The sequence below is a fragment of the Lampris incognitus genome, chromosome 3 (genome assembly GCF_029633865.1).
Source record: "Lampris incognitus isolate fLamInc1 chromosome 3, fLamInc1.hap2, whole genome shotgun sequence".
NCBI lineage: Eukaryota > Metazoa > Chordata > Actinopteri > Lampriformes > Lampridae > Lampris > Lampris incognitus.
The window spans coordinates 33,790,550-33,805,563 of record NC_079213.1 but is presented as its reverse complement, the minus strand read 5'-3'; the positions used below and the strand labels follow the sequence as shown (position 1 = coordinate 33,805,563).

The 15,014-nt window shown below is 47.0% G+C and overlaps 1 protein-coding gene across 1 annotated transcript; it reads right to left on the bottom strand.

Moving 5' to 3' along the window:
* Window positions 1–164: 164 nt before the first annotated feature.
* Window positions 165–14,591, bottom strand: kcnj8 (potassium inwardly rectifying channel subfamily J member 8). The gene is made up of 6 exons (XM_056275783.1): window positions 13,892–14,591; window positions 12,193–12,341; window positions 9,631–9,791; window positions 8,842–8,981; window positions 3,019–3,235; window positions 165–1,663 (listed from the first exon to the last, which is right to left on the bottom strand). Exons 1-6 carry the CDS (start codon window positions 14,233–14,235, stop codon window positions 1,409–1,411), a joined length of 1,266 nt encoding a protein of 421 aa, XP_056131758.1. The 5' UTR covers window positions 14,236–14,591; the 3' UTR covers window positions 165–1,408.
* Between the last annotated feature and the right edge of the window lie 423 nt (window positions 14,592–15,014).

Sequence of the window (15,014 nt, the reverse complement as noted above, 5' to 3'; positions counted from 1 at the left end):
GCACAGTGTTGCTCGTATCACGTGTTCTTCTACTACGTAAACGAGGATGCACAGGCACACAACGAGTACGGGGGTGACGATCGACTCTGAGCATAATTGTAGTCCACTGACTTCCGGTTTCTACTGCAGCGGTCATACCAGTTTACGTTTGTTGGCGCGTGCTATTGACAATGGCATATTTTTCGCGATGCCTGCAAGATTTACTATCAAGTTAGGTCCACAAATAGGAGGATGAGGACGGTATCCCCATCCTCGTAATTGTGGACGTAACTTGATATGTACAACTTGAAACTTTCCACCCGTTTGCTGGTAGGTGCAGGGGAAAGTGTGTGGACAGTTGTGTGCATGTCGTTGACATTTATCCATGGTAAATCTTGCAGGCATCGCGAAAAATGTGCCATTGTCAATAGCACACGCCAACGAACAGGAAATTGGTATGACCGCTGCAGTAGAAACCGGAAGTCAGTGGACTACAGTTATGCACAGAGCCTATTTACACATTTCTGCAAAATAAAACACCAAAAAGTATGTGAAGCTGAAAGCAACATGTAAGCAAAGCAGATGATACAAAAGAAAAGAAACATGCCTGACCCTGAGCTGATATAGAACTGAGAAGAAAAAGAAGAAATAATGTAAATATTGGTGAGGCAATTTGACAGCTGGTGGCAGCAATCCACCATATCCGCCAATAATGAAAGAAGATTTTATGAAAGATTTTATTAAAAATGTTTCATGAAGTGGGAAATGCATTCAACATGTTTGGTAGGCCTTAAGGACACACATGACATGTTTTGGTGAGAAACTTGTGTAAATAATATCAAGACGTTTACAAAGAATACTCCATTACATACATTTAGGGTATCTAGGTTCAGGTTTTGTGCTTATGACGAAGACAGCAGCCATGTTACTTGCTGTAAGGTACTGAAAGCACATTCAGATAAATACAGCACATTTATTCTTGGTATACAGCAGAATTAAAATACAGGTGTGCAGCAGTCTTCCTGCTGTTACCATTCAGGACTGTTGGGCTGCAAGACCAAGTAAATTGCCACCACCAGAAGTAACAACACGTCATTAACAGAAAACTGCAACCGGACTCTCAAAATAGAGATATATACTTAGACACCCTTTGTCCGTAATTATTTTCATTTCTATGTAATAGTATCCAAATGCCATCAGCTGTGGGGTTGCAATAAAAACTGGGATTGATATTGGGGCCAAAGACATGAACAACTAAAAACAAAACAATATTTGATTCTTATCACTAGAGTTTACAATAAGAGGAATCTAAAACTAGAAGGGAAGAAGGTGTTCCAACTAAGCCAGTGAAAGGCACACAGTATGCTAGCATCCTCATCCTCCCACACACCAGGAGGACCAGGGCAGCCGAGAGACTCCACACCTCATGTCAGGTGATCTCGCTGGGGTTCTGGCCCCCCTCGTTCGGGGTGAAGAACTGGACCTTGGGAACGGCGAGCGCAGAGTTATTCCTCCGCAGTCCTCCACTGCCTCCAGGTCCCCCTTTCCGAATGGAGTTGTTGCGCCTCATGGAGTTGCGCTTCCGCAGCGAGTTCTGGTGGGACAGCTCGCTCTTCTGAAGAGTCTGGATCAAGATGGAGGGCTTCTCGTCTAGTTCCCGGGCACTGCAGTGCGGTGTTGCTACCTTCAAAGAGGAGCCAAAAGATAACGTAGTACAACAATAGCATCCTTTGTGATGAACAATTCATCTAAAAGGTACAGATGAAATAAATTTGCAAGCATTTGGCGCCAAGATACCTTTGGGTGTTGCTATATTATTAGCAATGCAGTCTCACCTCTTTATGTAGAACTGCATTATTGTCAGTGGCCTAAAGAATCTTTTATCACCAAAATTCAAGCTGTTCTTTACCATAAATGGTTACTTATTTGTGTCCCAGTGGTTATTCAAGGGCGGAAATTGGTCAGTGTGTATGAAACAGTAATTCCCCAAAAGGAGCAGCCACACTACACTTAAGTTTCAACCGGGTATCACGAGATTTCGTGTCATAGTCATGAAATTTAATGAAATCATACTGGGGGACACGGTGTCACTGAAATTTTCTTGTCTGGCACCACGAAGTTGTATCCAATCCATTCCTATGGCAGTTTCATCTATGTTTGAAGGAAAGGAGGGGAAACTGAATTTGGCTCTTGATAGGGCATGTATTTATTTAGTTTATCAACCATACACATTTGGGGAATTGACCAAGTTTTTTGACATTATCTAGATGCTGGCTCTGGCTGGTCCGGCCTCCCGGGAGAATGCCGGTCACTTACATATATTTGAAAACACAAAAACTACCTCTGGGAGGCCAGACCAGGCAGAGCCAGCATCTTGATAACGTGACTCGCGCAAGAAAAACTTGGCCCATAGGAATGCATTGGATACAACTTCGTGGTGCCGGACTAGAAAATGTCAGTGACATCGTGTCCCCCAGCACGATTTCATAAATTAAATTTCGTGACTATGACACGGTATCTCGTCATACCGGGCTGTAAGTTTTCCATTGACTTTCATTCAAACATGTGGAGAACAGGAAATGGTACCCGCATCAGTCTATAAAGAACTTAACTCCGTACCAAAGTTCCAGTTTGGTGAACTTTGACCAGTAAATTCATATGACGTAAACACGTATGACCAATAGGGCTACTCAGGGTCACGGTGACCCTGATACTGAAAATCAAACATGGCAGAATACATCATTTGTGTGATTTCACACCGTCCAGTGTTTTACTGTTATTTGGCAGATTTACAAAAAAAAAACCTCCTTAAGAGAGGCTGCTTGGTTTGCTGTGTCACAGGAAAGCGGATCAACAACATATCCAGTTGTTGCATTGTCATTTTGTCGATATTTTAGTGTTAGCCACTGTAAAACTAGCTGGATAGCTTTTAGCTTCCCACCCAGCACGATACCACATCCTGCTATGTCTATCTTTGTTGCAGGAAATGACATTATTTTGGTTGCATCAATAGTAATGTGACCACCACGGAACTCTTACCTTGACAGTGTTACCAAACTTGGAGTAGTCCACCGAGTACACCCCTTCCTCCTCTGTCACTATTGGAACGAAGCGGTGGCCCCACTGGATCTCCTCTGACACATAGGAGGTCCGGGCTTGGGTGGTGATTCCTGTAGTTTCCACCACCCCCTCCAAGATCACTATCACCTCCAGGTCGCTACACTGAAGCTCCATAGCTGACAGGTCGTACAGCGGACTGTTGAGCAGACATTCAGAGCTTGTCTTCAAATACAGTACAAGGATACACCGATCAGCCAAAACATTAAAACCACTGATGGGTAAGTGAATAACACTGATTATCTCATTACAATGGCACCTGTCAAGGGGTGGGATATGTTAAGCAGCAAGTGAACAGTCCGTTCTTGAAGTTGATGTGTTGGAAGCAGGAAAAATGGGCAAGCATAAGGATCTGAGTGACTTTGACAAGGGTCAAATTGTGATGGATAGACGAGTTGGTCAGTAACCCAGCCACTGAGGATGCACAAGCCAGTGCATCCTTAGTGCCGGTCCCAAGCCCGGACAAATGGGGAGGGTTGCGTCAGGAAGGGCATCCGGCGTAAAATCTTTGCCAAATCAAATATGCGGATCATAAATAAGACTTACATACCGGATCGGTCGAGGCCCGGGTTACCAACGACCGCCACCGGTACTGTTAACCAGCAGGGTGTCGGTGGAAACTATGCTACTGTTGGGCGAAGGAGAAGGAGAGGAGGAAAGCATGTCCAGAGGCAGCTAGAGAGGAGGAAGGGTAGGCATGTGGAGGTGAGAGTTGGAACTTTGAATGTTGGCACTATGACTGGTAAAGGGAGAGAGCTGGCTGACATGATGGAAAGAAGAAAGGTAGGCATACTGTGTGTGCAAGAGACCAGGTGGAAGGGGAGTAAGGCCAGGAGTATCGGAGGTGGGTTCAAACTCTTCTACCATGGTGTGAATGGGAGGAGAAATGGGGTAGGGGTAATTCTGAAGGAAGAGTATGTCAAGAGCGTGCTGGAGGTGAAGAGAGTGTCAGACAGAGTGATGAGTATGAAGCTGGAAATTGAAGGTTTATTGCTGAATGTTATCAGCGCATATGCCCCGCAAGTTGGGTGTGAGATGGATGAAAAAGAAGAATTCTGGAATGAGTTGGACGACATGGTGGAGAGGGTACCCAAGGAGGAGAGAGTGGTGATTGGAGCGGACTTCAATGGACATGTTGGTGAAGGGAACAGAGGTGATGAGGAGGTGATGGGAAAGTATGGAGTCAAGAAGAGAAATGTGGAAGGACAGATGGTGGTCGATTTTGCGAAAAGGATGGAAATGGCTGTGGTGAATACATATTTCAAGAAGAGGGAGGAACACAGGGTGACGTACAAGAGTGGAGGGAAGTGCACACAGGTGGACTATATCTTATGTAGAAGGCACCATCTAAAAGGGATTGGAGACTGCAAGGTGGTGACAGGGGAGAGCGTAGCCAGGCAGCATCGGATGGTGGTCTGTAGGATGACTTTGGAGACCAAGAAGAGGAAGTGAGTGAAGACACAGCCGAAGATCAAATGGTGGAAGTTGAAGAAGGAAGACTGTTGTGTGGAGTTCAGGCAGGAGTTAAGACAGGCACTGGGTGGTAGTGAAGAGTTGCCAGATGGCTGGAAAACCACTGCAGAAATAGTGAGGGAGACAGCTAGGAAGGTACTTGGTGTGTCATCAGGACAGAGGAAGGAAGACAAGGAGACTTGGTGATGGGATGAGGAAGTACAGCAAATTATACAGAGGAAAAGGTTGGCAAAGAAGAAGTGGGATAGTCAGAGAGATGAAGAAAGTAGACAGGAGTACAAGGAGATGCAGCGTAAAGCAAAGAGAGAGGTGGCAAAGGCAAAGGAAAAGGCGTATGGTGAGTTGTATGACAGATTAGACACTAAGGAAGGAGAAAAGGACTTGTACCGATTGGCTAGACAGAGGGACCAAGCTGCAAAGGATGTGCAGCAAGTTAGGGCGATCAAGGATAGAGATGGAAATGTGCTGACAAGCGAGGAGAGTGTGCTAAGAAGGTGGAAGGAGTACTTTGAGGGGCTGATGAATGAAGAAAATGAGAGAGAGAGAAGGTTGGATGATGTAGGGATAGTGAATCAGGAAGTTCAGCGGATTAGCAAGGAGGAAGTGAGGGCAGCTATGAAGAGGATGAAGAATGGAAAGGCAGTTGGTCCTGATGACATACCTGTGGAGGCATGGAGATGTTTAGGAGAGATGGCAGTGGAGTTTCTAACTAGATTGTTTAACACAATCCTGGAAAGTGAGAGGATGCCTGAGGAGTGGAGAAGAAGCATACTGGTACCGATTTTCAAGAACAAGGGCGATGTGCAGAACTGTAACAACTACAGAGGTATAAAGTTGATCAGCCACAGCATGAAGATTTGGGAAAGAGTAATAGAAGCTAGGTTAAGAGGAGAGGTGACGATCAGCGAGCAGCAGTATGGTTTCATGCCACGAAAGAGCACCACAGATGCGATGTTTGCTTTGAGAATGTTGATTGAGAAGTATAGAGAAGGCCAGAAAGAGTTGCATTGTGTCTTTGTAGATTTAGAGAAAGCTTATGACAGAGTACCGAGAGAGGAGGTGTGGTATTGTATGAGGAAGTCAGGAGTTGCAGAGAAGTATGTAGGAGTGGTGCAGGATATGTATGAGGGAAGTGTGACAATGGTGAGGTGTGCGGTTGGAATGACGGATGGGTTCAAGGTGGAGGTGGGATTACATCAAGGATCGGCTCTTAGCCCTTTCTTGTTTGCAATGGTGATGGACAGGTTGACGGACAAGATCAGGCAGGAGTCTCCATGGACGATGATGTTCGCGGATGACATTGTGATCTGTAGTGAGAGTAGGGTGCAGGTTGAGGAGAGCCTGGAGAGGTGGAGGTATGCACTAGAGAGAAGAGGAATGAAAGTCAGTAGGAGCAAGACGGAATACCTATGTGTGAATGAGAGAGAGGACAGTGGAATGGTCAGGATGCAAGGAGGGGAGGTGACAAAGACATCTGAGTTTAAATACTTGGGGTCAACTGTCCAAAGTAACGGGGAGTGCAGTAGAGAGGTGAAAAAGAGAGTGCAGGCAGGTTGGAGTGGGTGGAGAAGTGTGTCAGGAGTGATTTGCGACAGAAGGGTACCAGCAAGAGTTAAAGGGAAAGTTTACAAGATGGTTGTGAGACCAGCTATGTTATATGGTTTGGAGACAGTGGCACTGACGAAAAGACAGGAGGCGGAGCTGGAGGTGGCAGAGTTGAAGATGCTAAGATTTTCACTGGGAGTAACGAAGAAGGACAGGATTAGGAACGATTATATTAGAGGGACCGCTCAGGTTGGACGGTTTGGAGACAAAGCAAGAGAGGCAAGATTGAGATGGCTTGGACATGTCTGGAGGAGAGATGCTGAGTATATTGGGAGAAGGATGCTGAATATGGAGCTGCCAGGGAAGAGGAGAAGAGGAAGGCCAAAGAGGAGGTTTATGGATGTGGTGAGGGAGGACATGCAGGTGGCTGGTGTGACAGAGGAAGACGCAGAAGACAGGAAGAAATGGAAACGGATGATCCGCTGTGGCGACCCCTAACGGGAGCAGCCGAAAGTAGTAGTAGTAGACGAGTTGGTCAGAGCATCTCCAAAACGACAGATCTTGTGGGGTGTTCCTGGTATGCAGTGGTCAGTACCTGCCAAAAGTTGTCCAAGGAGTGACAACCGGTGAACCGGCTACGGGGTCATGGCCACCCAAGGCTCGTTGGTGCAGGTGGGGAGTGAAGGCTAGCCTATCTAGTCTGAACCTACAGATGAGCTACTGTAGCTCAAATTGCTGAAAAAGTTAATGCTGGCTATGATACACAGGTGTCAGAACACAGTACATCGCAGCTTGCTGCGTAGCTGCAGACCAGTCACAGTGGCAATGATGACCCCTCTCCACCGCCAAAAGTGCCTATAGTGGGCACGTGAGCGTCAGAAATGGACCATGGAGCAATGGAAGAAGGTGGCCTGGTCTGATGAATCACGTTTTCCTTTACATCATGTAGACAGCCGGGTGCATGTGCATCATTTACCTGGGGAAGAGATGGCACCAGGATGCACTATGGGGAGAAGGCAAGCCGGCGGTGGCAGTGTGATGCTCTGGGCAATGTTCTGCTGGGAAACCTTGAGTCCTGGTATTCATGTGGATGGTACTTTGACACGTACCACCTACCTAAACATTGTTGCAGACCAGGTACACCCCTTCATGGCAACGGTATTCCCTGATGGCAGTGGCCTCTTTCAGCAGGATAATGCTCCCTGCCACACTGCAAAAATTGCTCAAGAATTGTTTGAAGAACATGACAAAGAGTTCAAGGTGTCTGCATATGACCTCCAAATTCCCCAGATCTCAATCCGATCGAGCATCTGTGGGATGTGCCGGAAAAACAAGTCCAATCCATGGCAGCTCAACCTCCCAACCTACAGGACCTGAAAGATCTGCTGCTAATGTTGTGGTGCCAGATACCACTGGACACCTTCAGAGGTCTTGTAGAGGCCATGCCTTAATGGGTCAGAGCTGGTTTGGCGGCATGAGGGGGACATACACGATATTAGGCAGGTGGTTTTAATGTTTTGGCTGTTTTGTGATAACAGCAAGGGTTTATGTGGTCTGATATGTGTGCGGTCATTTACTGTTCTATGTACTGCTTTAGCCATGTGTCCCAATAATATGTTTTAGGGCACCTAAAATAAATCAATATCAGCTAATGCGATTAGCATTCGTCCAAAAACAGTCGGGATCAGATGGGTGGTGTCATTTTTTTACACAATGGGTCAGAATGAATGCTGCAGTGACTTTTCCTATTATAACTAACACACTAATAGCTCCACAAGGAATCAATATTTCCCCAGTTTTCTTTACCCTCTAAAAACATGGATACAGAAGCAATACATCTTATTGTATTATTATTAAATTTGCAGACACCACGGCAGTCGTGGGTTTGATCCAAGATGATGAATCCAGCTACTGTGTTTGATAGATCAACATATAATCGATGTCAGGAATCAATGACCATTCGATGCCATTTCAAAACTGAACATATCGAGCGCTTTCAACAGTGAATCCACGTCGTAAATCAATGTGGATTCCATGCCTTCGCCTGGCGACATTTCAATGTTGATTCAATGCCTCCGCCTGGCGACATTTCAATGTGGATTCAAGTCCTCTGCCTGGCGACATTTCAGTGTTGATTCCATGCCTCTGCCTGGCAAAATTTCAGTGTTGATTCAATGCCTCCGCCTGGCGAAATTTCAATGTTGATTCAATGCCTCCGCCTGGCGACATTTCAGTGTTGATTCAATGCCTCCGCCTGGCGACATTTCAATGTGGATTCAATGCCTCTGCCTGGTGACATTTCAGTGTTGATTCAATGCCACCGCCTGGCAACATTTCAGTGTGGATCAATGGCATTTTGCTGTCTGGGATGTGCTTCATTGCCTGGTACTTCTCAGTGTCGATGAGCCGTAAACACAAGCTGCATATGACAGTTAACACGTCCAGTAACGCACCGCTGAACACACTGTGACGCAACAATATCGACCCTTTGTGCACATGGATGCCGCACTCTTTTATACAGCTATATGTAGAGCTTGTTGTTGTTTATTGCTGATGTTGTTGTTATTTGTGACGTTGTAGTTTTCTGTTGTAGTTGTAGTTTTCTGGTGATTGCTGTATGGCACGACTGATGGACAGTAAACTAGTCAATCAAGCAAGGAACGACCATTACCTAAAAGTTAGTCATTTGTTTGGGTTTCATGTGTGTGTGTGTGTGCGCGCGTGCACCTGTTCTTGTCTATGACGTGACAGATGATGAGCGGGGCGAGGAGGAACAGGCTGTTGCTGGCCACTGCACTCTCTGTCTGCACGTCTATCTGGTGGATGGGGATCACCTCTCCTTCGGGTGTAGTTGTCTTCCTCACAACCTGAAGTTTGAAAAAAAAAGAACAAAAAAAACCCTTATGAGAGTAGACTATAAAAAGGATAGAATAAAATAGATTAGGAAAGACATCAAAACTCAGAAACAATTTATCTGTCGTTTCATTTCATGCACTTGCGCACATGAAATGAAACATGGTTTCCTGCAGCCCACAGCAGCGCAACACAAAGACACAAACACATCCAAAAACTACAACAACTACAAGAACACACACTATATCCAAACTAACACACTAAAAAAAAAGAAAAGAAAGAAGAAAAATCACTGTCCATGAGAACGAACACTAGCCAGGATGACTGTCGGAACTGCCGGTCTATATGCGCTAGCAGTTAGCTAAGCCTGCCCCGCTTCCGCGTCCTCTATGTTTTCTCTTCGGGCACAGCTCCAGGCAGGGCCGTGGTTCCTGGGCCCACAGGCCGGGACAGCATACCAAGCTCTCCCAGCCCATCCAGCACCAGCTCTCCCAGACGTCAAACGAAGACAAACTTAGACGCAGACGGGGACAAAGACACCGCATGGACACTACTGGCTGAATTCAAGCCGCCATCTTCCCTCACCGGAAGCGGAAACAGCATAGATTTTTTTCTTTTTTTTTCGGAAACAGCATAGATAGTATATAAAAAAAAGAAGAGTACCTGTAACCTGACAGCGGCTCCGATGATCATGCTCTTTCTGAGGTCTCCGATCCGGATCATGAAACAGAGCCGGTTGTTCCGGACAGCGATCACAGCATGGCGGCTGAAAATCAGCGTCTCTGCGCGGCGATTCGACTGGGCTGTCTTCATGAAGATGCATCCTGCAAACATGAACACGTGTCGCATTCAAAAGACTACAATGTCCAGATCTATCTATCTATCTATCTATCTATCTATCTATCTATCTATCTATCTATCTATCTATCTATCTATCTATCTATCTATCTATCCATGTTTCTACCCATCCATATTTTCATATTTATGAACAGTCAAGGTCCCCACACGCTTGGTCATCTCATAAACACCCGTCTGTTGCCACCATCTTGCAATGCCTTGTTTGCACCATTTGAGTGGCTCCATAGAAAATACCAGCAACTGATTCCAGTATAAAAAATGACAAAAGTTGATTCTCAAAAGATCTGTAAGACAGCTAACCTCGCTCGATCACTCATCCATCTATCCGTCAGTCCAGTAATTTAGTAATATCTATCTCACTCCTATCATACATGGAGCTGATGGATGGTGACATGATGTGCAGATGAGAAAAGTAGAATACATCTGTAACAGAGTCAGTCTTTTATATTCCAAAAGGATGGGGTGTGGAGGAAGGGTAGAAATGAGCAATTCACCTATATCAATACTGGTATAGGATATTGGACCGGTACCAGGCTACAATGGAGTATCGGTATCGTTTATTTTACCCAAGATTTAAATCCCACACCAAAAGTCATTAGTAGCATGTCATACATACAAGCAATATGGTTTGATTCACTGCATGTTTGCTGCATGGAAACCCGTCTGTCTTTAGCGGTGGATAAAACCTGATTCGATCTCTATTACTTTGGCCATTGATCCCAAAGTGTCTTGTTGCATGCTAAATAATCCAGGTATGAAAACCAAAGAAAGGTGAATCAGTTCATTCTAGACACAACGTTAATTGAGAGAAACGTTTCATCATCATCTAAGTGACCTCTTCAGTCTCAGCTGACTGCAGATACCCCCACCCTTATAAACAATACAGTGGCTGCAGGTATCCCCATCCTTATAAACAATACAGTGACTGCAGGTACCCCCACCCTTATGAACAATACAGTGGCTGCAGGTACCCCCACCCTTATAAACAATACAGTGGCTGCAGGTACCCCCACCCTTATAAACAATACAGTGACTGCAGGTGTCCCCACCCTTATAAACAATACAGTGACTGCAGGTACCCCCACCCTTATAAACAATACAGTGACTGCAGGTATCCCCACCCTTATAAACAATACAGTGGCTGCAGGTACCCCCACCCTTATAAACAATACAGTGGCTGCAGGTATCCCCACCCTTATAAACAATACAGTGGCTGCAGGTATCCCCACCCTTATAAACAATAGTGTGACAGATGCACTCTTAGGCTCCCCCTCCTCGGTTCAGGGATGGTTGTTCCCTCTTCACCTAGATGGCCTCTTTGCATCCCCCATCAAACCAGCACTCCTCTCTATCAAGGATGTGCACATCCTCATCCCTGAAAGAGTGGCCACTGGTCTGTAGGTGGTGTAGACCAGGGGTGGGCAGTCTTATCCAGAAAGGGCCAGTTTGGGTGAAGGTTTTTGTTCCAGTCAAGCAGTTACTCACCTGATCCCACTAATCAACCAGCAGAGTCTTTGCTGAGGAACTTGATTAGGAGACACAGGTGTGTAACTGCTTGGTTGGAACAAAAACCTGCACCCACACTGGCCCTTTCTGGATAAGACTGCCCACCCCTGGTGTAGACTGTGGCCCAGACAGCAAAATGAAACTGGGCCAGATACGGGCCATGTGTATCACAGCATCTGGTGTGGACCCGTTTTGCGGATCCGCGCCAGATGCTAACACGTCAGGCCAGGACCCCAGAGTCCTAGCCTGACGTGTTAGCTCTCCTATTTAGTTTCTCCAGTGTACAAGTCACGGCGATCCTCCTGGCACTTAACAGCATACACTATACTGATCTGTTTGTGCCGGAGGATCAGATCCTTGGGGTGGACCGGGGGGGGGGGTCTTAAGAGTACATCTGTCGCTATTTTACAATGCTGTGATTGCAAACATTCCCAAATCATCTGTGCATTGTACACATGGCCTTTTTAACTCTAGTTAATGGTCACAGCAATTTGCATATGAAACCGATATTTGTTTTCGGTCGTTGTGCCATTGTAGTGTTTATAAGGGTGGGGGTACCTGCAGTCACTGTATTGTTTATACGGGTGGGGTACCTGCAGTCAGCTGAGACTGAAGAGGTCACTTAGATGAGGGATGACATTTCTGTCAATAAATGTTGTGTCCAAACTGAGTCAGTCTTCTTTGACATTGATTCCAAAGTTATAAATCAAGTCCACACTGCTCAGTAGAAGTAATGGATTGGATCTTTACTCGGTATCGGCCGATACTTAGGAATTGGTACTGGGAATCGGTATCAGCGGTGAAACAGTGATATTGGTGCATCCCTAGCAGAAACCCGGCTTTCACCCCACTGTGCCTTACCCAGCATGATGGCGTTGATGATGAGTCCCACTATGTTCTGTAGTATGAGGACGGTGATTGCAGCTGTACATTGTTCTGTGATCATACGGCCTCCAAAGCCGATGGTCACCTGCACCTCGATGGAGAACAGGAATGCGGAGGTGAAGGACCTGGACACAAGGGTGAAAGAGGATCCATGAACCTACTCGTGGCGCTGCGATCAACTCAGCCTTCAAATGACCGACCATCTAGCTTTTTATGTGAGAGGTTTGGGATGACAGTGAGAGGGACATGGAGGAATAGAGAGAGACAGAAAAGGTGATGATGAGGGAGAAGTGAAAGAAGATGAAGGTAGGAAGAGTATCTAAAATGGGTAGGGCTGGGGAGTGGGGAAATGGAAAATAGGTACGGTGAGGATGGAGAGAAGACGAGAAGGAAGGAGAGGACAAACGGTTTTTAAGAAGGAGTGGTTGGGCGTCTGGGTGGTGTGGCAGTCTCTTCCATTGCCTACCAACACGGGGATCGCTGGTTCGAGTCCCCGTGTTACCTCCGGCTTGGTTGGGCGTCCCTACAGACACAGTTGGCCGTGTCTGCGGGTGGGAAGCCGGACGTGGGTACGTGTCCTGGTCACTGCACTAGCGCCTCCTCTGGTCGGTCGGGGCACTTGTTCGGGGGGGGAGGGGGAACTGGGGGGAATAGCGTGATCCTCCCACGCGCTACGTCCCCCTGGTGAAACTCCTCACTGTCAGGTGAAAAGAAGCGACTGGCGACTCCACATGTATGGGAGGAGGCATGTGGTAGTCTGCAGCCCTCCCCGGATCAGCAGAGGGGGTGGAACAGCGACCGGGACAGCTTGGAAAATTGGGTAATTGGCCAGGTACAATTGGGGAGGAAAAAAAGGGGGTGGAGTAAAACGGGACTGATTTGAGTGTTGTAGTCAATATCGGGATGAAAGTGGATGATCGTGGGTGCAGAGGTGGATGGATGGAGTAGGGCTGCCAACGTTCACGTCAGATATGTAATCATCCCGGAACCGGAAAGTAAACAATACTCGTTTTACTGAACTTGTAACGGATACGGAAACGAATGACTCAATAACCACACGATGGGCAACGCACGCTATGCCATTTGTTTCAGGGGGCCGTGCGTGTATTGTTCCAGTTTCTTAAAGGGACAATACGTAGTTTTTGTAGTTCATTAAAGAGAAAATGTAACAACATCTGCTCGTGAAGTTTGGTGAACATGTATCGGCTCGTTCGTTACACTTCGGACCGGAAGCCAGCAACATCGCGTCCGCTTCACTTCAATCCATCTCCTCTTGCGGAGGCGGAACAAACTCACACGAGACAAATTTTGTGACGTCTCTCTGAGAGTCAGTTCAGTGCAGGTGTATGGGACAGAACAGATGTGGTTAGACTGTCTTACTGGTTTCGGGGAGGACACTACAACGACTACTGACAACACTGACAGTAATAAAAGCCATCACGTCACTCTAAAGTCAAACTACTACTATGGGAAGTAAAGGAGCCTCACAACAGAACCACAAAGCATATGGCACATCTTCATTGGTGGAAGTGAAACGGTAACATGCACTATTATCAGAGACGGTATCTTCCTCTACCTACACACCACCCTGCGTTCACGGACCGTAGCTACAGAACGTCTCCACTAGCATTTGACGTCCTAACCGACGGTTCTGGCGGATACCATCCCGACTTACGTGACATTGGTGACGCACACCTCCTTCCCGTTATCGTTGTCGAGGTCCCCGTGCGCGAAGGCCACCAGCCACCAGCTCATGGCGAAGAGCAGCCAGCTGCTGACGAAGGTGGTGGTGAAGATGACCAGCGTGAAGCGCCACTTCAGGTCCACCAGCGTGGTGAAGACGTCCTGCAGGAAGCGGCCCTGCTCACGGATGTTCTTGTGCGCCAAGTTGCACGACCCGTTCTTGGCGATGAAGCGCGCCTTGTTGACGCGGTCTCTGAACACCGGCTTGCGGGGAACCCGGGACACCAGCCCCGGCAGGCCAAATTCCTCCGGAATGATGCTTTTCCTCGCCAACATCTCCTTCCCGGCTCTTGCACACGCACACGCACGCACACACACAACGGTAGTAGTTAAACGCCTCAGCGGACACTCGTCGAAGTTCCACGCACGCGTGCGCAATAGCGCATGCCGGGCTTCAGACGCGGCCAAGGTGTCGCCGCTTCATCCTCCGCGGCTTTCCTGAGACGTGTGGAGGCGGCGTGGGAACAAAACGCACGTCCACTGCGCTGGACACTTCCACAGACAGACTCACGCGGACTGGGAGAGTTTCCAGGGCGCATCCCCGAATCCCTTTGACGTAGTCTGACCCCCTCGGTCTCCACGGGCGCACTGACATGTCGCCTGGATGTGATCTCATACAGATCGTGTCCGTAACGAAACGCAACAGACACGGCCGTTTTGAAACACGATTTCAACAAGCGCACGGTTGCGACACCATAAGCGAAAACACATAATGGTTTTATTTTGAATTTGTTTCACACACATTGGAATTCAAATGTTGTATTGTAGCTGCTGATTATATCGGATGTATGTGTTATGGTAAATGTAACTATTCTTGACCTCGAGACGCGAACTGATACATTGACACGATTTGCGTGCAACGTTGTATGACGCGATGAGAGCGAAATGTAACAGTAGATCAAAGAAAATTGAACAAGTTCATCCGGATACAATGTTTATAGACGGATACGCGAAATGTAACAGTAGATCAAAGAAGGTTGTATCAATTCATCTGGACACAACGTTAACTGACAGAAACGTTTCATCCCTCATCTAAGTGCCCTCTTCAGTCTCAG

Bases quoted from the DNA above. Each gene is read 5' to 3' on its own strand.
- kcnj8 (XM_056275783.1), bottom strand. From the start codon at position 14,235: ATGTTGGCGAGGAAAAGCATCATTCCGGAGGAATTTGGCCTGCCGGGG. The intron at 12,342-13,891 runs GTAAGTCGGGAT...CCTTGTGTCCAG, and splicing joins GTGTGCGTCACCAATGTCAC to GTCCTTCACCTCCGCATTCC. The intron at 9,792-12,192 runs GTAAGGCACAGT...TCATGTTTGCAG, and splicing joins CATCAACGCCATCATGCTGG to GATGCATCTTCATGAAGACA.